Below are 27004 nucleotides of genomic sequence, written 5' to 3'. Positions count from 1 at the left end.
CAGGCAAGTGGAGAGTATTCTATTAAACTTCCTCATAACTTACTTTCCTCCCTATCGTTGTGTCATCAGCAAATTTAGCACCTATAACTTTGGTCCCTGCATCCAAATCATTTCTATAAATTGTAAAAGGTGAGGGCCCCAGCTCTGGTTCCTGTTGCACACCACTCTTCATATCTTGCTATTCATTACATATGTGCAGGATGTTCTTACTCTTGAGGGAGCGCAGCAAAGGTTTACCAGGCTGATTCCAGGGATGGCGGGACTGATGTGTGAGGAGAGATTGACTAGGTTAGGATTGTTTTCGCTGGAGTTCAGAGGAATGAGGGGGGGTCTCATAGCGACTTATAAAATTCTAACAGGACTAGACAGGGTAGATGCAGGAAGGATGTTCCTGATAGTGGGGCTGTCCAGAACCAGGGGTCACAGTCTGACGATACAGGGTAGATCATTTAGGACGGAGATGAGGAGACATTTCTTCATCCAAAGAGTGGTGAGCCTGTGGAATTCATTACCACAGGACATAGTTGATGCCAAAACAATGAAAGTATTCAAGAGGCAGCTGGATATAGCACTTGGGGCGAATGGAATCAAAGGTTATGGGGAGAAAGCAGGATTAGGCTATTGGGTTGGACGATGAGCAAAGATCGTGATGAATGGCGGAGCAGGCTCGAAGGGCCAAATGGCCTCCTCCCTCTCCTATCTTCTATGTTTCTATGAGAGCTGCTGATCTTGCAGACAGTAAACAGGGAGGATAGTATATTGGGGTGTAAGTGGTCAGTACCATCCACCACCCAGTTCTCTTCTTTCTCATCCCCAGTCCCCATATAAGCATTTCAGTGAGTAATTGAAAATATTATGACATGGGCTTTGTTTTTCAATGTGCACCTGGTGGCTTTAATCCTTTGATCTGCCATTTAATTGTGTCCAAAGATGTGCGGGTTAGGTTGATTGGCCGTGCTAAAATTGTCCCTTAGTGTCCTGAGATGCGTAGGTTAGAGGGATTAGTGGGTAAATATGTAGGGATATGGGGGTAGGGCCTGGGTGGGATTGTGGTCGGTGCAGACTCGATGGGCCAAATGGCCTCTTTCTGCACTGTAGGGTTTCTATGTTTCCTTTCTATGTTAATGATAAACCAGATGGCCAGGGGTTGTAAATTGAGTTTGGCAAACTTTCCCATTTGATTTCTTCAGTGCAGTGAATTTAAATCCTGACTGTTTTTAAAATTACAATTTTGTACTTTGAGAAGCGTTGATTTAATTGTGAAACTCCTGCGATTTTGATTTGCAGTTGATGGGCATTGCAGAAAATCCTCAACTCTTCACGATTTTATTTCAAATTTAGTTGTGATATTTTGGAAGACGAACCTTTGCCTCATGGGATTAAGCACACATTGGTGGTATTAAAGCAGTGTAATACATTTGGGATGTCTGGAACAGTAAAAGAGTCTGCCTATTTCTTTAGCAAGACGTGTTTCTCAAGCCATCATTTTATCCTTCATGCCTAGACTGGCACCATCTTGCACAGTGGAATAGATCCTCATCATGCGGTGTAAAGCCATATTTGGAAACTTGGCCTTGCTGATGTTGCTCGTGGCTCAGCTATTCACATCGATACCTCTGAGTCAGAAGTTCACGTTCTGGCCCAGATACTTGACATCCAATTGTAGGCTGACCCCACTCCCAGTGCAGTGCTGAAGGGAGTGCTGCACTGTTAGTGATGCCGTCTTTTGAATGAGATATTAACAGGCAGCACTGTGGTTAGCACTGCTGCCTCACAGAGCCAAGGACCCAGGTTCAATTCCGTCCTCTGGTCACTGTCTCTGCTCTGGTTTCCTCCCACAGTCCAAAGATGTGCGGGTTAGGTTGATTGGCTGTGCTAAATTGACTCTTGTGTCGGGGGATTAGCAGGTAAATGTGCGGGATTACGGGAATAGGGCCTGAGTGGGATTCTGGTCAGTACAGTCTCGATGGGCCAAATGGCCTCCTTCTGTACTGTAGGGATTCTATGATTCTATTCTATGATGCTATGAACCTGCCAGCCTCCTCAGGTGGGTGTAAAAGATCCCACGGCACTGTATTGATGAAGAGCTGAGAAGTTTCCCTGGATAATGTTTATTCAACCTACATACTAAAAGCAATTATCACGTTGTGGTTTGTGGACACTTGTGCACAAATGGACCGCTGTATTTCTGATGTTACAACAGTGACTACATTTCAAAAATATTATTTCATTGGCTGTAACGCACTTTAGGGCTGGGCTTGTGAAAATGTCAAAGAAACATAAGTCTTTATTTTCCTTCATGGTTGAAGTGAATGTTGGCAAGAGAAATTGCTTGCAGTAGATCTCAAAACTTCAAATCTTGAACAGATAATGTTGTTAATGAAATAAATATTTTATTTTACTAAAATGTGGGTAATGCATTAGAGAAGAAGTTAATGAGGACATATTTAAGGAGCATCGTGCTCGGAGTGTCTGAGTAGAATTCTTAAACTTTATTATCATATTTTATGAGGCAAAAAGGAGGACAGAGTAATTTGATAATGTACAGCAGCTCAGTCAGTATTCCACACAGTGTGATGTGGTGCTGATTCCCAGTCGACTTGCATCAGGTCCCGAGTCCCAACCTGACAAATAACCTCTGGGTCTCACAATCGTCGTGCATTCCCAGTCACTTCCCAGTTGGCCTAGTGGTATTATTGCTAGACTATTAATCCAGAAACTCAGCTAATGTTCTGGGGACCCGGGTCCGTATCCCGCCACAGCAGATGGTGGAATTTGAATTCAATAAAAAAAATCTGGAATTAATCTACTGATGACCGTCGATTGTCAGGAAAAACCCATCTGATTCACTAATATCCTTGCGGGAAGGAAATCTGCTGCCCTTTTCTGGTCTGGTCTACATGGACTCCGGAGCCACAGCAAAGTGGTTGACTCTCAACTGCCCTCTGAAATGGCCTAACCTAGGAAACTAGGGATGGACGATAAATGCATAAAATAAATGTAAAGAAACTTCCTGGAACCAACTTTTAGATGCTTTTCGTAATTATTTGATACTGCTAACTTATTTTAAGTAAGGACTTGAATTTATATGGCACTCCCTCATGTGAAAGAAACCTGCCATGGACTTTCAGTAAGAGAAGAAGGAAAAATAAATGATGAGCCAATGGAGAAAGAACTAAAGGCACAGTGAGAGGAGGGGATATATAGAACACTCAGAGGCTTTGGGGTCTGGATTCCAGAGATCTGGGACAAAAGGGCCAGCAATGATCGAGCATCTGGAATGGAGGGTGTACATAGGGCTGGAGAAGGTCATTCAGAGTGGAGCGAGGTGGAAGACACATTTGAAGGTAGGATTTTGAAGTCAGTTGGTTGGGGCACATGTTGTCAGTGCAGCTGAGCAAGCTCCGAGGAGGGGGGGGTGTGCCTCCTCCCAAGGAGTTTGGTTAGTACCAGTTTTGCAACATGTTGCCTATCACTGCTGTGTAATATATGCATGAGACACCTTCTTCCCCCTTTATTTTTTATGAAATAAATTGCATTCCTATATTTTTAAAAATGAGCATAGCATCTGTTACAATCTCAGGTTAGGGCAGCCCAATTCAATTTACAGCTGTTGAAGTATAATTGTTGCTGTTACTTTGGAAGTTGTGGCATGTAGTACCCCTCCTGTAGAAAAATATCTGATTGCTATAAGAAGGGGAGGGGGGGGGAGGGTTTGGGGGTTGGAGAAAAGAGGAAAAGGGTGAGGAGAGTGGAACAAGCAGGAGATGAGACTAAGGATAGACCCAAAAGCACAGCTAATGACCTGGGATATTTTGAAGCTCTTGAAGGCAGCTAGAGAACAAGTTGGGAGTGGAGTTGGGAGGAAATAAAAGTCTTGCATTTACATAGTACTTTTCACAACTTCAAAGTACTTTGCAGCCAGTGAGGTGAAACAAGTTGCACAGTTGACCAAGCGTACTTTGAACATCTGTATTACTGCTAATAGTCTCAAAGTCTCAATTTTTCTGAAAATTTTAGAGATCGATTTACAGAATAGCTAGTCAGTCAGTCAGTGAAAGGCGATCTGATCTTGGTACCTCATTTCAACACCAGAAAACCCATCCTTAATTTCAGTGGCCCACTACCAACTTCTATTGGTTCATGTGTTTAGAACTTGCCCTTGCTGTCCATTTATTCAGTGTTTGATTATTGGTCTTGGGATTATCCTGTTGCTCCCGAGAGCTGAGATTTCACAAAGGGACCGGAAAAGTTTATGGTATTAATCATCAGGTAGGCATATGCAAGTAGGTTTTTTTTCTCTAATAATAAACGCTATTCTTTTTTTCCTTTTGCGGCCTCTTCCACCAACCCCCTCCGCCCCAGACTCCCCCTTCTATTCCCAAAGCTTGAGTTTTGATAAACAAGCATTCTCAGCACAGAGTCTGCATAATGAGAGCAAATTCTGCTTCAGGCATCTTGCTGCACTCTGCAATTTAGCTCGCTGGCAGTTTAAAATCAAACACTGGAGCCATTTTACACCTTGCAGGCTCTTTGATGGATGAGACTGTCAAAGAAAAGACTCTCCTTTTCCCTCATCCTTTCACAGTTGGCTACATGTTGACATTGACACATCTTCCTAGGGCATCTCTGCGTTTTATCACTGTGCTGCTTTTTGTAATCACCTGCAAACAGCACATGGAAAATGAGGCGTCTTTGGCCATTTTGCTAGTAACCAAATTGGGAACTGGCCACTAGGGGTTGTCAATGACAATGCCGGTGAAGGATGCTATAAATGAATTGCCCAAGATATGAACTCTATAACCATGTCGAAATAACTGCTACAAAAATATATATCTAGGAACTGTGGTTGATGTCCTGCTGATTCGCAGAAATGATCTGAAGTTCAAAGAGCACAAGTCTTCAGAACTATAGTCATGTATTTTTGTAATAATGTCGTACTAGTACGATATTCGCATTCATCGGCAGTGAGGTAGGAAAACCTGGTAGTTTCAATGAGAACGTAGGACATAAGAACTGGGAGCAGGAGGGGGCAATTCAGCCTCTCAAGCCTGCTCCGTCATTCAATATGATGATGGCAGATCTCATCTCAACCTCATCTCCACCTTCCTGCCTGCTTCCCATAACCCTTCATCCCACTACTAATTATAAACCTATCCATCTCTTTCTTAAATTTGTTTAGTGTTCCGGAGTCCACTGCACTCTGGGGTAGAGAATTCCACAGATTCACGACTCTGAGTGAAGTAATTCCTTCTTATTTCTGTTTTAAATCTGCCACCCTTTAGCCTATAACTCTGGCACTATAGGAGTGCATGTATCACATTATGTTAGGACGGGAACAAAATGACAATTGATTTTGAAGTTACTAGGCCCTGTGTTGTGGTGTCTGGGATATATTTTTGGTAGTAGTGTACTATTGCCTACTAAGTGATGTTGAGTCAATGTTGATTTTAGTTTTTCAGTTACAGTACAAGTCTTAAAATGTGAAATATTATTATGTGATTCTTTTAATCGGTCACTGGGAACTCAGATTTCTTTTTAAAAGTTGAGAGTCTGTACGGGGATCGTAACATTTGCGCCTGATATTTTACAGTCGGGCTTTGGGGAGTCAGGAATTGAGTTTCTCACCACAGAAATTCCAGCTTCTGATTTGCTCTTGTAGCCACTGTATCTACATGGCTGGTCCAGTTTAGTTTCCGGTCAATGATAATCTCAGGATTTGGATTGGGGAGGATTCAGCAATGGTAACGCCATTGAATATTAAGGGAGGATTGTTCAATTCTATCTTAATGGAGATGGTCATTTCCTGACACTTGTATCGCGTGAATGTTACTTGCCACTTATCACCAAGCCTGAATGTCACCTAGGTCTTGCTGCACACAGGCATGGAATGCTTCAGTATCTGAGGAGTTATGAATGGGACCGAACACTGTCCAGCCATCAGATTCTAAACATATTCTACTCCTGACCTTCTAATGGAGGGAAGGTCATTGATGAAGCAGCTGGTAATGGTTAAACCTCGGACACTGCCCTGAGGAACCTCTGCAATGATCCACTGGGCCTGAGATGATTGACCTCCAATAACCACACCTAACTCCAGCCAATGAGACCTTTCCTCCTGATTCCCATTGACTTCAGTTTTGCTTGGGATCCTTGACATTGCACTCGGTCAAATGCTGGCTTGATGTCAAGGCCAGTCACTCTCAATTCACATGTTGAATTCAGCTCTTGTGTCCATTGCACCAAGGCTGTAATGAGGTTCAGAGCCATGTTGTCCTGGAAGGACCAAGTATGAACATCAGTGAGCAAGTTATTGCTGATTAAATGTTGCTTAATAATACAGTTGGCAACATTTTCCATCACTTTGCAGATGATTGGGAGGAGACTGGGTCAGTAATTGGCTGGATTGGATTTGTCCAGTTTTTTGAGACTAGGTCAGTTTCTCACATTGTTGGATAGCTACCAGTAGCTGTACTGGAACGGCTATGGTTAGAAGTGTGGCCAAGAACTACAGTCAGAAGGTTGTTGGGGCCCATAGCCTTTGCTATATTTGGTATGCTTATTCATTGCTGAATAGTTTCCCTCCAAGTTGCATATCATTCTGACTTGGAATTATATAGCTGTTCCTTCACTTTTGTTGAGCCAAAGTCCTGGAACTCCCTCCCTAACAGCACTGTGGCTGTACCTACACCAGATGGACTGCGGCGGTTCAAGAATGTGGCGCACTACCACCACCTCGCGGGCAATTAGGGATGGATAATAGATGCTCGCCTTGCTGCTATGCCCACGTCATATGGGTGGATTAAATAAAAAACCACCTCCATTTTCTTGAGACTCTCTGGAGTGCACGTGATGTACAGTTAGTCTCTAGCCACCTGATTTGACTTGATTCCTCAAGTTTTATTTATGTTTCTACTCTCTAGCCAACCTTTTCTTATTGCTCCAGTATACCAGGAAAGTTTTAATAACTCCAATCTCTATTAGCATAAGTAGCTGCCTTTGAACTCTCTCATTCTGACAACAGATGTTAAATCTGAAAGCCTCAGGGTTCAACTTCGGCTGGACCGGAATGTCCCGTCAATCTTCTGCAATACTTTCATAAAATACATGCATTCATAAAGAACCCACAACATCTCAGAAATATTGTAAGATATTTCCCATGCATTGAATTAGTGCAAGGTGCGTGATGTAGTCAAATTCACAACTGGCACGGTGGCACAGTGGTTAGCACTGCTGCCTCACAGCATCAGGGACCCGGGTTTGATTCCCTGCTCAGGTCACTGTCTGTGTGGAGTCTGCAAGTTCTCCCCATGTCTGTGTGGGTTTCCTCCGGGTGCTCCCATTGTCCAAAGATATGCACGTTAGGTGCATTGGCCGTGCTAAATTGTCCCTTAGTACATTCGAACAGGCGCTGGAATGTGGTGACTAGGGGATTTTCACAGTAACTTAATTGCAGTGTTAATGTAAGCCTACCTGTGACTAATAAATACACTTTATTTTAAATTTAGCAGTTGCTTTGTGCAAAAAATGATACCACAAACGGTGCGGTGATTAACCAGTTAATCCTTTTTTGTTTGGTGGCATGGGTTGAGATAGAAATGGCCCTCAGATGGTAATTTTGACACACTAGAATTCTAAGGAGACCTCTGTTTATTGTTCAATGGAACCATGGTGCCACAGTGTTGAGTGTATCGCGACAGTACAGCCCCATGTTATATTGTGGGATTGAATCCACAGTCAGTCCAGCATGAAGTGCTTCCAAATGAACCAACCCTTCCGACACACATGATGCTGGCGATGTGAAAGATAATGGTAGCAGTTGCTCCCAAAGTCAGCTGGATTCTACAAGCAGATTTCTATGGAAAAGACCAAGGAAGCACTGCTGACACAATTATTGGTGAGCCCAACAGTTTATCCAGTTGAGCATCATGTATTTGATCAGTAATATAGATAGCGGGAAACATTCAAATCAGGGCAGTACAGAGGGCTGTTAGTTTTAGGTTAGTGACATTCGAAGGTATCACTACCAGAATTTGTTTCAAGGGCTTGACGTAGCGCTGGAAACAGGATTGATTTGCTGAGTTCAATGTTGAAACAAGGTCAATTTTTAATAGGCTTAACTGGCTGAAGAAAACCCACTGTTTTCTTTGGCTAATCTGGCGTTTTGTTGATGTGGGGTCAGTGCTTAGGAAAAGGGGTCAAATCGGCAGAAACATTTGGGACAGTTTTTAAAATGAAACACTTCACAATTCGGATAAAATAATAAAAATAGTAAAGGATGAAGAAGTTATAAAAGGTTTTAGGCGTTGTGGATAAAAGCACCTGGAATAGAGCAAAAATCAACCTCTTAAAACATGGGAATCGTTATTTGCTTTCTTTACTTTAATTGTATATCCTTAATGTTTTGTGTGTGTGTGTGTGGGGGGGGGGGGGGGGGGTAGTGTATGAGAATGTTGGGGGGTGTATGAGAGTGTTGGGGGGGTGTGTGAAAGTTGTGGGTGTGTGTGGGGAGGGTGTGTGCAGGGGCAGGGGGACCTGTTGTGTGTATGTGAGAGAGAGTTGGGGGGGGGGGGGGGCGGGTGGTGGTGTGTATGTGTGTGTATATATATATATATATATATATATATATATATACAGGGGTGAAGTGGAAAGCAAAGCAACATGCATTATATTGAAGGTTGTAATATGATGATGTATGCTTACTGCATTGGGGCCTGAAGTAAATAGACTCTGGCACAGAGAATAAATCCTTCAGCTGGAAAAGCAGTTTAGAGCTTGATAAGAGGTGGGAAAGGCTAAACTTCCAACTAGGTCAGCATGAGACGGTGCCATCGCCATCCACATTTCCCGGGGGTTGTTAGTCCCAACCTGCAGCAGGAACTGAATAAAAATGGTGACAGTAAAACTCCACACAGACTGAGGAGGAAAGTGTGTTTCTTTTGCCGCTGCCTGTGGTAATGACCACGGCTGCGATTTAAAGGTTTGTTACCCATGTGATAGATTGCGCCCTGACGGCTTGCTCTGTTGCACTACCTTACTTTATAATAGGTTAGAGGTTTTGTGGCAGGTAAACAGCACGGCTTCAGATGGAGCGGAAAGACACTGGAGCTGAAGGTGCTGCAGATTGGCACGGTTAACCGTTTGAGACCACACGAATCTCTGGACTGGACTGGCCCCTGAGACCTGGAGCCTCGAGCGGCATCTTAAACCAGGGCGAGCAATGAGAAGCACAGATTGCCCTCTGGACCAACAGAGCCAAACCCCTCAAGGGGGTTTTTGCACATGAGGCAGACCTCTCTTTAATTAGCAGACCTGGAGGGGTTTATTGCAGCACTTACGTGGCAATTCCACAATAGTTATTTTCAGGACAGAAGTGTGGGCTCATTTAATTATGTGCAAAACAGATTTATTAACACAGTAAATTACAGGTGAAAGCCGACTCTTCCAGCCCCGCTCTCCCAGCCCCTCAGCTGAAGGTCAGCAGAGTTAGCCAAGACCACAGTTTCTAACTTAATTATGCTTAGTCAGGGGAGTACTGGAACCAAGAAATTACTGTTGGAACTCTGAAGAAGAAATAGAAAAAGCTGGAAACATGTAGCAAACATGTAGGATTCTCATAAGAGGTCATCGACCTGAAACATGACCTGTTCCCCTCTCCACATTTCACTCCTGACCGGATTAATTGCAGCATTTTCTGCTTTTATTTCTGATTATTTAAATATCCAGTCCATGCCTGCTGACACTCTTGATGAGACATTACCTTGGCCTGTACTGATGCAGTCACACCAGAAGGATCAGTTGTATAGATGCTTGACTCTCTCATTCTGGCTTTGGATCTTCCCTAGTATCACAGTGCATCGTAGAATCCCTACAGTGCATTCGGCCCATCAAGTCTGCACCGACTCTCCTGCCCTAACCCTGTAACCCCACTTATTTACGCCGCTACACCACGTTTACCCTATTACCCCACACATTTACCCCCCATACATTTACCCCGCTACCCCACATATTTACCCCATTACCCAACCCACACATTTACCTCCCTCCCCCACACATTTACCCCCTCCCCCACACATTTACCCCACCACCCCACACATTTGTCCCGCCACCCCACATATTTAACCCACCACCTCCCACATATTTACCCTAACCTATACATCTTGAGGCATTAAGGGGCAATTTAGCATGGCCTATCCGCCTAACCTGCACATCTTTGGAAGGGAGCCTAAACTGTATTGTTGGTCTTTACTAAGGTGTCAGCCTTGGCTCAGTGAGTAGAACTCTTGCCTCTGGATCAGGAAGTTGTAGGTTCAAGCTCAACTCCAGCAACTGCAGCACCTAATCTAGGCTGACACTTGAGAGCCAGGTGTTGTAATATTGGCGGTGTCAGCTCTCAACAACATGTTAAATCAAGTTCCTGTCACAACATTAGATCATGGGAGTTCTCTGGTGTCTTGACCAGCATTTATCTTTCAATCGAGGTACAGTTTCAAATACAGTCCAGAATGCTTGGCTCAGCTAGTAGCACTTAATCTGACTTGACACTTTGAGGAACCGGTTTGTTGCTGGGGTATTTTCCATTGAATGGGATGTTAAACTCAAGTCTTACCTATCGGTTAAGGTGGAATAAAATAAAATATTAGTGCTATTAGAAAAGAGTAGAGATAGATGGATGAGATCCTAAATGAATATTTCTCATCAGTACTTACTGTTGAGAAAGGCATGGATGTTAGGGAACTTGGGGAAATAAATAGTGATGTCTTGAGCAGTGTACATATTACAGAGAAGGAGGTGCTGGAAGTCTTAAAGCGCATCAAGGTAGATAAATCCCCGGGACCTGATAAAGTGTGTCCCAGGATGTAATGGGAGGCTAGGGAGGCAATTGCGGGTCCCCTAGCAGAGATATTTAAATCATCGACAGCCACAGGTGAGATGCCTGAAGATAGGAAAAGCATGGGAAATATAGGCCGGTGAGCCTAACGTCTGTAGTGGGTAAGTTGTTAGAAGGAATTCTGAGAGACAGGGTCTACAGGCATTCAGAGATGCAAGGACTGATCAGGCTTTGTGAGTGGAAAATCATGTCTCACAAATTTGATTGAGTTTTTTGAAGGGTACCAAGAAGGTAGATGAGGGCAGTGCAGTTGATGTTGCCTACATGGACTTTAGCAAGGCCTTTGACAAGGTACCGCATGGTATGTTGTTGCAGAAGGTTAAATCTCACGGGATCCAGGGTGAGGTAGCCAAATGGATACAAAATTGGCTTGATGACAGAAGACAGAGGGTAGTTTTAGAGGGTTGTTTTTCAAACTGGAAGCCTGTGACCAGCGGTGTGCCTCAGGGATTAGTGCTGGGTCCACTGTTGTTTGTCATTTATATTAATGATTTGGATGAGAATTTAGGAGGCATGGTTCGTAAGTTTGCAGATGACACCAAGATTGGTGGCATAGTGGACAGTGAAGAAGATTATCCAGGATTGCAACGGGATCTTGATCAATTGGGCCAGTGGGCTGATGAATGGCAGATGGAGTTTAATTTAGATAAATGTGAGGTGATGCATTTTGGTAGATCGAACCAAGGCAGGACTTACTCAGTTAATGGTAGGGTGTTGGGTAGAGATATAGAACAAAGAAATCTAGGGGTACAGGTTCATTGCTCCTTGAAAGTGGAGTCACAGGTGGACAGAGTAGTAAAGATGGCATTCGGTATGCTTGGTTTCATTGATCAGAATATTGAATACAGGAGTTGGAACGTCTTGTTGAAGTTGTACAGGACATTGGTAAGGCCACACTTGGAATACTGTGTACAGTTCTGGTCACCCTATTATAGAAAGGATATTATTAAACCAGCAAGAGTGCAGAAAAGATTTTCTAGAATGCTACTGGGACTTGCTAGTTTGAGTTATAAAAAGAGGCTGGATAGACTGGGACTTTTTTCCCTGGAGCGTGGACAAGTTTGGTCAAAGGACCTGTTTCCATGCTGTAAACTCTGATTCTATCTACAACTACCTTGACTAACATTCACTTGGAATCAAAACGGATTAACTGATCAGCGCTGTTTGTGAGACCTTGATCTGCATAAAATGGCTGGCCCATCTACCTACCAAATAACACCTTCACATTTCAGCTCATTCTATGGGAATCACTTGGGCTAAATGTGATGAGGTGCTATATGAATGCAAATATTTGTTTATTTGTGTTGCTCATTGACTGTTTGGGGTCTTTGGAGAAATAAGTTTGAAAGTAATGTTGCACATCCCAGCACTAACACTGAGCATTGGTAACCACAATACTTTGTTGAGTGGGGGAATCAAATTGGACCAGGTTCCAAGTGCTCCTGAAGGAAGTATGCAAACTCTGGGATACTGTTGCTGAAGTGTTCACACTTGATGGTGGCCATAGAGTCATACAGCGCAGAAAAGGTCCTTCGGCCCATCGAGCCTGCACTGACAAGTTTAGTTTAAAGGTTATTATTTATTAGTCACAAGTCGGCTTACATTAACAAGTTACTGTGAAAATCCCCTAGTCGCCACACTCCGGCGCCTGTTCGGGTACACTGAGGGAGAATTTAGCCAATGCACCCTAACCAGCACATCTTTCAGACTGTGGGAGGAAACCGGAGCACCCGGAGGAAACCCCGCAGACACGGGGAGAACGTGCAGACTCCACACACACAGCGGCTTGAGGCCGGAATTGAACCTGGGTCCCTGCGCTGAGAGGCAGCAGTGCTAACCACTGTGCCGCCGTGCTGTGCATAACTACCACCAAAGGTGCTCTAATCCCATTTTCCTGCGCTTATCCCATATCTTCAAATGTTATGATATTTCAAGCGCTCATCCAAATATTTCTCAACGGTTGTAAGGTTTCTGGCCTTCTCAGGCAGTGCATTCCAGATTCCAGTGTCTCTGACAGTCAGCCTGTTACATGAGACACAGTGTCGGAGCAGCAATCTGAGCGTGCCATAAAATCCTACTGACTTCTAACTTTGAGATGCTTAATATAACTTGAAAAGTATCTGTTGGTATCAGGGATGCGACAGTGTTGTGTATAATATGGCCCATATGATATTCATCTATAAGGAATTTAAATTTGTCTGGTTAACCAATGATGGGCACAAGTTACACACAAAAATGGGGCTTTACAGAGCAAAGCAATGGGTGTTATGCTAAAAATACTGGCTAACAGATAACTTTGATTGCTGAGATTCAGGCTAACCTAGCAGATCAGGGGAAGGACTGAGAGATTAAGAGTGTAATAGGCCCTGCTGGGAGATTACCTTGTTCAGTAGGCTGTAAAAGTAAGCCTCATAGGATGACAATCGAAAGATTCCCTTTGCTGTACAAAAGCGAGTGCATGTGGTAATGGGATTTTAGGCAAAACTGTATCCTTTGACTTAAGCTCCATAATGAATTTTAAATGAAACCAGAACTGCGAGGTTAAAACTATCATGAAATGCAGAATCGGCTGGAGATATTTTCTCCAGAAAAGAAAAGCCCAAGAGGAGGACTGAGTGATCTAATATTAGGCTTTAAAATTAAGTAGGGGTTACTGGGGTACATCTAGAGGAGATGTTTTTCACTTGTGGGTAAGTCCATAACTAGTAGCCATAAATATAAAATAGTCACTAATAATTCTAATCAGGAATTAGGGGCTGCCATTGCTGCCTCACAGCACCAGGGACCCGGATTGGATTCCCGGCTTGGATCAGTGTGTGTGTGGAGTTTGCACGTTCTCCCCGTGTCTACGTGGGTTTCTTCTGGGTGCTCCGGTTTCCTCCCACACTCCATAGATGTGTGGGTTAAGCAGATTGGCCATGCTAAATTGCCCCTTAGTATCAGGGGACTAGCTAGGGTAAATAGGGCCTGGGTGGGATTGTAGTCGGTGTGGACTCGATGGGTTGAATGGCCTCCTTCTGCACTGTAGGATTCTATGAATTTAGGAGAAACCTCTTTGGCCAGGAAATGGTTAGAAAGTGGAACTCACTAACACATGGACTGTTCAGGTGAATATCATCGATGTATTAAAGGGGCAAGTAGGTGAGTGTATGGGATTTTAGGCAAAACTGTATCCTTTGACTTAAGCTCCATAATGAATTTTAAATGATACCAGAACTGTAAGTAGGGGTAGCACGGTAGCACAGTGGTTAGCACTGCTGCCTCTCAGCTCCAGGGATCTGGGTTCGATTCCCGGCTTGGGTCACTGCCTGTGTGGAGTTTGCACATTCTCCTCGTGTCTGCATGGGTTTCGTCCGGGTGCTCCGGTTTCCTCCCACAGTCCAAAGATGTGCGGGTTAGGTTGATTGGCCATGCTAAAAAATTGCCCTTAGTGTCCTGGGATGCGTAGGTTAGAGGGATTAGTGGGTAAATATGTAAGGATATGGGGATAGGGCCTGGGTGGGATTGTGGTCGGTGCAGACTCGATGGGCCGAATGGTCTCTTTCCGTGCTGTAGGGTCTCTCAGATTCTAAGATTTCTAAGATTCTAAGTATGCGAGAGAGGTGAATAGAAGGGTATGCAGATAATTTGCGATGAAGTAAAGTGGGAGATGGTTCGTGTGAAGCGTAATCACAGCTTGAATTTGGTTGTTTTATGAGGAAGAGTTGGACAGGTTAGGCTTGTATTAACTGGAGTTTAGAAGAGTAAGAGGTGACTTGATTGAAACCTTTAAGATCCTGAGGAGTGTTGACAGGATTGGTGTAGCGAGGATGTCCTCTCTTCGGGGAGAATCTAAGGGGTGGCTCATTTAAGACAGCGATGAGTAGAAATTTTTTCTGAGGTGTTATGAATCTTTGCAACTCTCTTCCTCAAAAGGCGATGGATTTTTTAAGGCAGAACCAGATAGATTCTTGATAAACAACGGGGTGAAAGGTTATTGGGAATAGGCAGGAATGTGGGGTTTATGTTCAAATCAGATTAGCCTCTGACTCAGAGGTGAGCATGCTAGCAACAGATGATGGTTCGTTGACCTGGAGAGGCACACTAGTGCTACCGTGGTGGTTGTTCTATTGATTTTGTGCCTTGCTGGTGCTACTGGATTCTAACATGTGGGACACGTGTAGTAGGCGACAACTCCAAAGTAAGACCTGCATTGGTTGATAGCAAGAAAAAAGTAGTCTTCCGTGGCTGCAGCCTCAGTGAACCTGGTAATTAACTTCGGTGATATTGCTGATTGTCGGAAGACCGGCGCATCAGAAACCAGTGGCAATATGCCAGCTTTAAATCAGTAGGTGTGTGCGTGTTGTGCGCAGGTTTGTGAATGTGCGTACGGACATTTCAATTCTGCATTGTCAAAGGTATTAACTTATGTGCAAGATACTAAACTGACGTCTTGTCTGCCTGAATGCTAAAACCCCCTTGGTGCCATTCAATGTTTTCCCTGTGTCCTGGTCAACATACTGTGAAGGTACTAGATCAGAAACCCCAAGGTATCTTACGAAGCCAGACAAGACCCCAACAATTTTCTGTTTTAGTATTAGTGTGAAGATAAGAGGTTTCACTCCAGGTGCGATTCTACTGACAAACTGAGAAGCTTTTATCAAAACAAACTTTATTTAAAAACACAATTTAACTATAACAAATGAATTAGCTTAACGTTTAACAATTGAACAATACTTAAACATGACAATATACAATTCTTAGCTGCTAACCTATCACTGAGTTCCAATCAAGCAATGCTTCTCTTATCAACTCAAACCTCTCTTTAAAATTAGTTCGCAAAACATGTATAAGTAGATTGCTTGTCTTAGGTTAACAGTCCGGGAGCTTTCAATTCACCTCTGGAGAGAGAGGGAGACACTGCTTTCTTCAGGCAGAATCTGAAACTCTATCTTTCCTGCAAGCTTAGCTCCTCCCATTAACCACATGACTGTCTCTGTCAATCAACCTAATCAAAGCTCTACTCTGAAAACCCAGGGGGAACCTAAGTAAACACAAATGCATTAGCTCTGGTTAAGCAAACCCTCCAGGTCTAAAATGAGCACTTACCTTGTTCTTCCGGATACTAAATTAAAGGTTTTCCTATACAAACTGTGAACCTTTAAAACAGAGCTGAATTTTAAACATATCCCTTACACGAAGTGTGATATAAATGTATTTCTTAAAGGCACCACAACACATCCTTCAATCTCCAGCATCAATAACTGATTAATTGCTCATTCCTTGCTTTACTTTTGGCTGCTGCGCTTGCCTGTATAAACACTGACTATAATTCAAAAGCAATTTATTGGTTGGGCAGCACTTTGAAGTGTAATGAGGACATGATAAGCTGCTTTATAAATTAAAGCTCCTTCTCTTTCATGCATTGGGAGCAGTTCAGAGAAGGTTCACTGAGCTGATCCCTGGGATGAAGTGGTTTGTCTTTTGAGGAAAGTTTGAGCAGGTTGGGCCAATCCTCGTTGGAGTTCAGAAGAATAAGCAGTAATCTTTTTAAAACATCTAAGTGGCCAGCTAGTGATCACTTAAAGGCTTCATTCCACCTCTGCTGGTATCTTATCAGTCGTCAGGGATTCAGCCATGTGAGAAGCCTGATATCTTTAGTCACATGGACTGGGGTTGGACAAGGGGTCAGGGAGGGGGAACCTCCTTGTGAGCCCCCTGGGGCCATTGGAGGCACCTGACTCCCCAAGGTTACCCCTCTCTTTAACCCTCCTGTGACCTCCTGAATTCACCCCCCCCCCCCCCCCCCCCATCCCCATTCAATCTGTCACCGTGACCCCCAGACACTTACTTGTCAGTCTGGGCACCTCAGCATTGGAAACTGCTTGTAGTTCCACCAATGGCTACCCATTGGTGCTACTGGGGCTACGGAGATGCCGATTGGCTCCAAATCAGACTTCCTCCTCAGAAAGGGTTGAAGGTCTCACCTTATAGCAATTAATGATGCTGCCAGTTTAAATTGTTGTGGCCATTAGGATCGTGGGTGTGCTTCCCCCACAACCCAACCATTTAGCTGGGAGGAGGCAGGGATCATGGTGACCTGTAAACATAGAAAATGGGTGCAGGATTAGGCTAGTCAGCCCTTTGAGCCTGCACCACCATTCAATATGATCATGGCTGATCATGCACTTTCAGTATCTCACTCCCGCTTTCTCTCCAAACCCCATGATCCCTTTAGCCACAAGGGCCACGTCCAGCTCCCTCTTGAACATATCTAACGAACTGGCCCCAACAGCTTTCTGCGATAGAGAATTTCACAGGCTCTCAATTGTCTAGAAGTTTTTCCTCATCTCAGTCCTGAATGGCTTACCCCTTATTCTTAGACTGTGACCCCAAATTCTGCACTTCCCCAACATCGGGAACATTCTTCCCACATCTAGCCTGTCCAGTCCCATCAGGGTTTTATATGTTTCTCTGAGATCTCCTCTCATTCTTCTAAATTCCAGTGAGTACAAGCCCAGTCGATCCAGTCTCTCTTCATAGGTGAGTCCTGTCATTCCAGGAATCAGTCTGGTGAATCTCCGCTGGACTCCCTCAATAGCAAGAATGTCCTTCCTCAGACTAGGAGACCAATGCTGCACACAATACCAAGGCCTGGTATCACTGCAGCAAGACTCCTCACTCCGATACTCAAATCCTCTTGCTATGAAGGCCAGCATGCCATTAGCTTTCCTCACCGCCTGCTGTACCTGCATGCCAACCTTCAGTGACTGTTCCACCATGACACCCGGGTCATGTTGCACTTCCCCTTTTCCTAAACTGCCACCATTCAGATAATAATCTTCCTTCCTGTGGTTGCCACCAAAAGTGGATAACGTCACATTTATAAATTAAAATCCAATTCTTGGCATCAGTTAGGATATGGATTGATGAGCTCAAATGTAACAATTACGTAAGTCATGACAGATTTGTTCTCAGTGAGAATAAATGGTTGTATCTCCTTGATATTCTAAATTAATTTTGGTTTATGTATTCTCCTTTAACAGAATTACTGCAAAAGATGTGTCAGAAGGATGAAGAGATGAGAGCTTTGCAGGTACGATATGACGTGAGTATAACTTTTTCTGGTAATCAGGAAGTGACATTTTGTATAAATGGGAAGGTGGTGCAGTATATGGGGGTGCATGAAGCGTGTCTGTTTCGCGATGTATGCTTCCACCATCTCTGGGGAGCTGCTTTTCATGTTACAGATCAATGTAGACCATTTCAGTAACATCAGCAAAACTGCTTTTTACTGTCATTGCTCATGCTGTCCTTAAGTAGTGGCGGCGGGGGAAAACATCTTGAAGGTAACAGTGTTGTTTAATTTAAATCAAAGGTAATGCAAATATTCCATTTTCTTCTAACTTTGTGTGTACTCAACTACAGCCTGAGCAGCCCAAAAAAACTCCCAAGGCAAAGCAGCCCACTGGAAAGGCACCTTAACCAGCACCTTAAACACTCACTTTCTCCACCACCGATGCATTGTGGCAGCAGTGTGTACCATCTACAAGATGAACTGTACTAACTTGCCAAGGCTCCTTGACACTGCACTTCCCAAACCCATGACCCCTCCTGCCTAGAAGGACAAGGGGAGCAGATGCCTGCAAACGCACCACCTGCAAGTTTCCCTCCAACTCTCACACTGCCTTCAAACTATATCATCCTTCCTTTACTGTTGCTGGATCAAAATCTTGGAACTCCCTCCTTAAAACAGCACTTTGGGTGTACCTGCACCATGTGTACTGCAGTGGCTCATCACTACATTCTCAAAGGGAGTTAGGGATGGGAGTGTGGGAGGAAACCAGAGCACCCGGAGGAAACCCATGCAGACACGGGGGAGAACGTGCAACCTCCACACAGACAGTGACCCGAGGCCAGAATTGAACCCAGGTCCTTGGTCTTGCAAGCGATGCCAACATCCCATCAACAAATAAAAAAACAAAAGATGTTGTCACTGAAAGGAAAGTCAGGAATCATTTCTCCATAAACTGTGTAAATGTGATCAAAATATCACCAGGTCCCTGATTTTCCTACGTCATTTAATATAGATATTACACATATCCATCCTTGATTTACTCCTATGTTCCTTGGACCATGGTGAAAATTTTATGCCAGTGTCTAAATGTTTCTTTAATGTTATGAGGCTTCCACCACCCTTTCGGACACAGAGTTCCAGACTCCCACCACCCTCTGTGTGAAAGGGCTTTTCCTCACATCCCCTCTAAACCTCCTGCCCCTTACTTTAAATCTATGCCCCCAGTCATTGATCGCTCCACCAAGGGGAAATGTTTCTTCCTGTCTATTCTACCACTGACCTTCAATTTCATACATCTCAATCATGTCTCTCCGCCCCCCCCCCCCACCCCCTGCCCCGCCCCACCCCGCCCTTCAGTCTCCTCTGCCCTGAGGAAAATAACCCCAGTCTATCCAATCTCCCTTCATAACTAAAACTCTCCAGCCCAGGCAACATCCTGGTAAATCTCCTCTGCACCTGTTCCAGTGCTATCACATCCCCTCCTATAATGTGGATTCCAGATCTGCACACAGTACTCTAGCTGTGGCCTAACCAATCATAGAATCCCTACAGTACAGAAGGAGGCCATTTGGCCCATCAAGTTTGCACCGACCACAATCCCACCCAGGCCCTATCCCCATGTATTTACCCTAGCTAGTTCCCCTGACACGAAGGTGCAAAATAGCATGGCCAATCCATCTGACCCGTACGTTTTTGGAGTGTGGGAGGAAACCGGGGCACCCGGAGGAAACCCATGTAGACACGGGGGAGAACGTGCAAACTCCACACAGACAGTGACCCGAGTCCAAAATTGAACCCAGGTCCCTGGCGCTGTGAAGCAGCAGTGCTTGCCACAGTGCCGCCCCAAAGGTGCAGCACGGTGGCACAGTGGTGAGCCCTGCAAACCCCAAACAACCAAAGGTGTTGCAGCTCCACCAATGGTCTGGTGTTTTCTTCTTCTTTAACAGATAGAATGAAAATGTAGCTGTTTGTTCGCAGTAAACTCCATTGATTCTGTTCAGGCTTTGCAGCTTTCCAGGCTGTCCTAGAATGGGCTCTGATCTGAAGTTGATATTCTTGTATACTTTCCTTCCCATCCCTTACCAACCAGATAGTGGCCCAGTTTGAAGATATAGGCTGAGGGAGCCATACTCATTGGCATAACTCCTTATCTGTAATTTAAAATATAAATCAATGGAAATATCTCTCTCTCTCACGCGTTATAGTGCATTTATATTTTATGCACTCTAAATTGTCTGTTAATGTCTACTTCTAACTATTTCAGTTAGAGATTTGAGTTGAACTGTAAGTTCTGTCTGACAAAGCTGTTCTGTTTCTGTTTCTGTTCCATACTTTTCTGAAAGGCAATATGCTTTTTTTCACGTGCAATGTTGTTTAGCCTTGTTCTCTTTTATCTGAAGCAACTTTTATACATTACGGGCACTATACAAATGCAAGTTTCATCTCATATTTATTGAGAGGAACTGATGTGTTTAATGCATTCCTGGATGAGCCTTCTCCATTTTGGTTGGTCACAAGCCAGGGACCAACTTGACCCCTCCAGGGATGCTTTGAACCCTAAAGTACTTTTGCTTTCTTCTTGGGCATCTCCTGCCGTGACTAAGTTCTGAGTAGGAAGACTCTATGTAGAATCATACAGCACAGGAAGAAGTCATTCAGCTTATTGTGCAATCCAGTTAGTATAACATTTTGCTATAATCCTGCAAAGTTATACTTTTCATGTGAGTACATGAGCAAAGGAGCAAAGCAGTTCTGCTTTGAAAGTTACAATTGAACTTCCTCTTTTGCCACCCTTTCAGGCAGTGTGTTCCTGATTGTGACAACGCAAGGCGAGATGGTGGCACGGTGGTTAGCACTGCTGCCTCACAGCGCCAGGGACCCGGGTTTGATTCTGGTCTTGGGTGACTGTGTGGAGTTTGCACATTCTCCCCGTGTCTGCGTGGGCTTCCTTCAGGTGCTCCAGTTTCCTCCTATAGTCCAAAGCTGTGCAGGTTAGGTGGATTGGCCATGGTAAAATTGCCCCTTAGTGTCCCGAGATGTGTAGGTTAGGTGGATTAGCCATAGAAAATGTGTGGGGTTACAGGATTAGGGCAGGGGAGAGGGCCTGGGTAAGGTACTCTACCAGAGAGTTGGTGCAGATTCAATGGGCTGAATGACGACCTCCTGCACTGGAGGGATTCTATGATTTTATGATAACCCCAATATATCTGAAAGATTTAACTTATGTTTTCTCTTTTAAAGATGTTGACAGAACTGCAGTGAATTTCCACTGTGCTTGTTTTAATTTGAGTTGTAAAGGTCTGTCTGATGGATCAGTGTTAGTGCCTGACAGTTATTGAAGAGTTTGTAGGTTGATTTGCATTTTTGTTTCGTTTTATGCAGGATCGGATTGCGGACTTGGAAAGTGTGAGTAATTCTTTGTGGAAACTCTTTGTGTTGTGTACACAGAGCTTTTATTTTACTGTACCTCTGTTTAGAATTGACTGTCATGTACAATAACCCTCAATAGAGTCAGCCATGTAATTTAACACCATTCATACACCATTCCGATTGTAGAAGGGTAGTTCAACTATTTGAAGACCAGCAATGTTGGCTGGTGCAATGGAACAGTGTCTTTTAAGATAAGCAGAAATGGGAGCTTGGAACTCAAGCCAGTATTGTACGAAACTCTTCTCTGCCATATCGTGGAATCTTACGGCACAGAAAAAGACCATTCAGCCCATTGTGTCTGTGCTGGCTCTTTGCACGAGTTATCCACTTATTTCCACTGTTCCCCACAGCCCTGCAACTTATTAAAGTATATATCCAATTCCTTTTTGAAAGTTACCATTCATTCGCCATTCATTCAAGCCAGGCGTTCCAGATCATCACAACACACTGAAGTGAAACAAAATCTCATCCTTCCATCCGCCTGTTTTTATTTTTGCCAATTACCTTAAATGCTCTCTTTACTGAGCGGAATGTGAACTGAAACAGAATCTAATCAAACATCATAATAATTCTAAATTAGACAACCTCAAAGTACATGTGAATATTGACATTAAATTATTTAGTTTAACTGTTTCTGATATAAAGTTAATCACTGCAGTGGGCAGAGGGCTAGTGCAGGTGTGCAGTTAATGCGGATTGTTGAGTGATAGTTCAGTAATGTTTAAGAGTAACTTGCTTCAGTTTGGCACCAAATAGAATTTGCAATACACTGCGAAGAAACTTGATATCCGAAACCATCAGTCTAACTCGGAAGAAAATATAATGCCGTGAGTCTCTTATTTGCAATGCCCCCATCCCCATTAGTGGTTTAAAAAAAAACCTTTAGCCATGTTGGCTATGGTGGCACAGTGGTTAGCACTGCCGCCTCACAGCGCCAGGGACCCGGGTTCAATTCCGGGCTTGGGTCACTGTCTGTGCACGTCCTCCCCGTGTCTGCGTGGGTTTCCTCCGGGTGCTCCGGTTTCCTCCCACAAGTCTGAAAGATGTGCTGGTTAGGTGCTAAATTCTCCCTCAGTGTACCCAAACTGGTGCTGGAGTGTGGCGACTAGGGGATTTCCACAGTAACTTCATTGCAGTGTTAATGTAAGCCTACTTGTGACAATGATGAATAAACTTAAACTTAAAACTTATTCACTCCAGAACCCTATCAACCCTTTTGCCTTATTGTGTCTCTCCAGCTTAAACCTACCTGTCAGACATTGCCTTTGACTACCCTACTCCGTGAACTATGGTTGTGGGTCAATCTTTGCATCAGCGATCTGCTTTGGGACGTTTACAGTGCTGAAGTACTGATTAGAAATACATATTGTTGCCATTTAAAGCTGTCCTTTTGATGACATCACCCATCAATGCGAGAATATTTTTGTATTTGTGCTGATGGCCTGGCCTAGTTCTTTGCCAACACCTTTGACTCCAGACTATTGCCATCTATTCTGACATCTTGCCCAACCTCACATCTCCCAATTAGCTGAAATAAAGAGGAAATCTTTTGTTTAATGTTAGCTGAATGAAAGTCCTTCAGTCCATGCGAGCGCCTGCCCACCTCCAGATCTGCTCTTAACTTCTTCCCCAGCTCAGATCGAAGCAGTGCTGAGCTGTTCCCATAGAATCCCTCCAGTGCAGAACGAGGCTATTTGGCCCATCGAGTCTGTACCGACCACAATCCCACGCAGGTCCTATCCATGTAACCCCATTTACCCTCCTAGTTCCCCTGACACTAAGGGCCAATTTAGCATGGCCAATCAACCTAACCCCCACACCTTTGGACTGAGAGGAAACTGGAGCATTCAGAAGAAACCCTCGCAGACACTTTGATTTGATTTATTATTGTCACATGTATTAACATACAGTGAAAAGTATTGTTTCTTGCACGCTATACAGACAAAGTATACTGTTCATAGAGAAAGAAAGGAGAGAGTGCAGAATGTCGTGTTACAGTCATAGCTGGGGTGTAGAGAAAGATCAACTTAACGCAAGGCAGGTCCATTCAAAAGTCTGACAGCAGCAGGGAAGAAGCTGTTCTTGAGTCAGTTGGTACGTGCCCTCAGACTTTTGTTTTTTTTCCCCGATGGGAGACGGTGGAAGAGAAAATGTCCAGGGTGCGTGGGGTCCTTAATTATGCTGGCTGCTTTGCCGAGGCAGCGGGAAGTGCAGATAGATGGATGGGAGGCTGGTTTGCGTGATGGATTGGGCTACATTCATGATCGTTTGTAGTTTCTTGCGGTGTTGGGGCAGAGCAGGAGCCATACCAAGCTGTGATACAACCAGAAAGAATGCCTTCTGTGGTGCATCTGTAAAAGTTGGTGAGAGTAGTAGCTGACATGCCAAACTTCCTTAGCCTTCTGAGAAAGTAGAGGCGTTGGTGGGCTTTCTTAACTATAGTGTCGGCGTGGGGGGGGGACCAGGACAGGTTGTTGGTGATCTGGACACCTAAAAACCTGAAGCTCTCGACCCTTTTTACTTCGTCCCTATTGATGTAGACAGGGGCATGTTCTCCTTTACGCTTCCTGAAGCTAATCATTTTATTGACATTGAGGGAGAGATTATTGTCGCCGCACCAGTTCACCAGATTCTCTATCTCATTCCTGTACTCTGTGTTGTCATTGTTTGAGATCCGACCCACTACAGTGGTGTCGTCAGCAAACTTGAAAATCGAGTTGGAGGGGAATTTGGCGCCACAGTCATAGGTGTATAAGGAGTATAGTAGGGGCTGAGAACACAGCCTTGTGGGGCACCAATGTTGAGGATGATCGTGGAGGAGGTGTTGTTGTCTCTCCTTACTGATCGTGGTTTGTGCGCGAGGACATCTAGGATCCAGTCGCAGAGGGAGGAGCCGAGGCCCAGGCCACGGAGTTTGGAGATGAGTTTCGTAGGAATAATGGTGTTGAAGGCTGAGCTGTAGTCAATAAATAGGAGTCTGACATAGGAGTCTTTGTTATCTACGTGTTCTAGGATTGAGAGATGGCATCTGCTGTGGACCCGTTGCGACGGTAGGCAAACTGTAGTGGATCCAGGCAGTCCGGGAGGCTGGAATTGATTCGTACCATGACTAACCTTTCGAAGCACTTCATAATGATGGATGTCGGAGCCACTGGATGATAGGCATGAAGGCACTTGGTTTTTCTTTGGTACCTGGATGATGGTCGTCTTCTTGAAGCAGATAAGGACCTCAGATTGTTGTAAAGAGAGGTTGAAGATGTCTGCGAATACCCCTGCCAGCTGATCCGTGCAGGATCTGAGTCCTCGTCCGGGTACCCCATCCGGGTACCCGGGTAAGTCACTTTCCGTGGGTTGACCTTCGAAAAAGCTGCTCTCACATCTACAATGGTGACCCCAGATACAGGTTCATCCAGGGTGGAGGGCATGCTCTCGCTGACCTCTTGCTCAAAACGGGCGGACAATGCAGGGAGGTGTGCGTTGGAGCCGGCGATTTTACATGCCTTCATCTTCATCTTCACGGCGAGAACATGCAAACTCCACACACACAGTGACCCGAGCCAGGAATTGAACTTGGGTCCCTGGCGCAAAGAGGCAGCAGTGCTAACCACTGTGCCACCGTGCCGCCCAAACGGGGTGATTGTTGAAGTAAGCTTTTAATTTTGGAATAGGAATCCTGTGCCTTCCCCATTTGCACTCCAGTACAGTGTTACAATTGTCTGGTTTATTTGATTGGTGGAGATCAAAGAAAGACGTGCATTGTTTTACTGAGGAGATGGTGGAAGGTATTTATGCTTGGAGACAATGACACAGTAAGTAGTCTCACCTGATGAAGGAGCAGTGCTCTGAAAGCTCGTGCTACCAAATCAACCTGTTGGACTTTAATCTGGTGTTGTGAGACTACTTGCTGTGCCTACCCCAGTCCAATGCTGGCAACTCCACATCGTGGAGACAATGACAGCAGTCTTTGAGTTTACAATGAGTTGACTCTGAGTTCTCAAAAGTCCCGGAAAGGTGCTGTAGGTATCAGGTTGTAAACAGTTGTGCTGTAAAGTGTCCATTTATTACTGGGATGAAAGGCAGTTGGGATCAAGAATAGCTGATTAGCATTTCTACCTGGATGCAAGGCAATTTCACATTGCCATGGGGAAGAAGGCAGGGGAAGCCATTTTTGAGATCAGGTTACAGGCTTTCCTACAAATAAATGAGGATGACTGACAGACACCAGTTCTGTGGGGTCAGCCGAAAGAAAAGGCTGCTTGACTTTGCGTCCTACCACAGCTAGATGTGGGAGGGAGACGGTCTCTAGTTAAAGAGACGCATCCTGAAACCATCTATGGATTCTGACATGGCCGGCGGGGGGGATGGAGAATCATCGAAACAGGCTTTACTGCAGGTGCTGATTTAAAAAAAACTCTTTTAGAAAACTGAGGAAAGTGACGGTCACTTGAAGTCACTACTCTGTGAAGTTGCTTATGGGAACCCATTAGCTGCTGGGAGCGAAGCTGAACTGATTGCTAAAAGGAGTCAGAATCAGTGGAGAGTGAGATGGGTGATGAATATAAAAGTTCTTCTCTGTAGTTTAAAGTATGAACTGCCGACAAAAAGAAAACCATGTTCAGTCAATAGCGTTTTTTGAGTTTTTGTTCAGTAAAAGTTTTTAAAATGTGAAATCTTGTGTCACTCTTTCAGCTACTAACTGGAAGTTTTAAATCCCTGTGAAAGTTATCGGTCTTCACAGAGGGGTTGTAACAACAGTTTCTCCAAGTTATTCTGTCCTTTCAGCAAACAAACAGATTCACATTTTTAAGAACCTGCTCTCGCTGCAGTTGCTCCTTTTTGTGCCACAGTACAAAATGCCTAGCATTGTCACACATACCTTACCTTAAGTTCCATGGTGTCTCTATTAAATGTACCTTGTGCCATGTTGATTGAACTTTGATGCAATAATGAGGACGGATATGATCACCACAACTATGTCAGCAATTCATGCTTGGACCTGAGCCTTTCAGACAGACTGGTTTAATTCACTTTGATCTTTGTAATCTAGTATAAATGTAAATTTCGCTTGAAAAGCTTATTAACTTACTGCGCAAACAAGATGACACTAGCCCTTTCCTTGGGTGTGGTATGTATCCTTTCATCACCTTTTTGTGTGTTGTCAGTTTTCTTGGCAAAACTGGCCTTTTTTTGGTGTTGATGTATATCCAAGTTTTGAGTTGTATGTTTTCCTTGCAAACAACTTTTGAAAACCTGCGGGTTGATTGGTGAAAGTCTTACTTCAATGTCGTTATACCATGCAAATTATATCAGCTATAGTGGCCTTTTTCTTCCTGCACACTGAGACACCATTGGTGCTTATGGAATGAGGTGGCATAACTCTGAATTTTGCACCAGATTACATTCTGAGCATACACCAGGTGGCTGAAAGGGAGCCCTCCAATGCGCTGTCTGTAAATTATGAAACTCCCCTAACGAAAAGGGAAAATTATATGGCGATGCCAGCGTTGGACTGGGGTGGGCACAGTAAGAAGTCTCACAACACCAGGTTAAAGTCCAACAGGTTTATTTGGAATCACGGGCTTTCGGAGCACTGCTCCTTCATCAGGTGAGTGGAGCCACTCACCACT

General features: G+C 44.3%; 1 protein-coding gene across 1 annotated transcript in view; it reads left to right on the top strand.

The window, feature by feature from the left end:
* The window catches only part of cep128 (centrosomal protein 128), a 323727-nt gene that overhangs the window by 253522 nt on the left and 43201 nt on the right, over positions 1-27004 (top strand). Inside the window, exons 18-19 of the mRNA XM_078234447.1 lie at positions 17917-17978; positions 21330-21353. Of these exons, the coding sequence (XP_078090573.1) occupies positions 17917-17978; positions 21330-21353 (86 nt within the window). The remainder of the gene's footprint in view (positions 1-17916; positions 17979-21329; positions 21354-27004) is intronic.

This window comes from Mustelus asterias, chromosome 18 (assembly GCF_964213995.1).
Source record: "Mustelus asterias chromosome 18, sMusAst1.hap1.1, whole genome shotgun sequence".
Classification (NCBI taxonomy): Eukaryota; Metazoa; Chordata; class Chondrichthyes; order Carcharhiniformes; family Triakidae; genus Mustelus; species Mustelus asterias.
The sequence above is the reverse complement of the archived record's forward strand: the minus strand, read 5'-3'. Positions and strand labels throughout refer to the sequence as shown.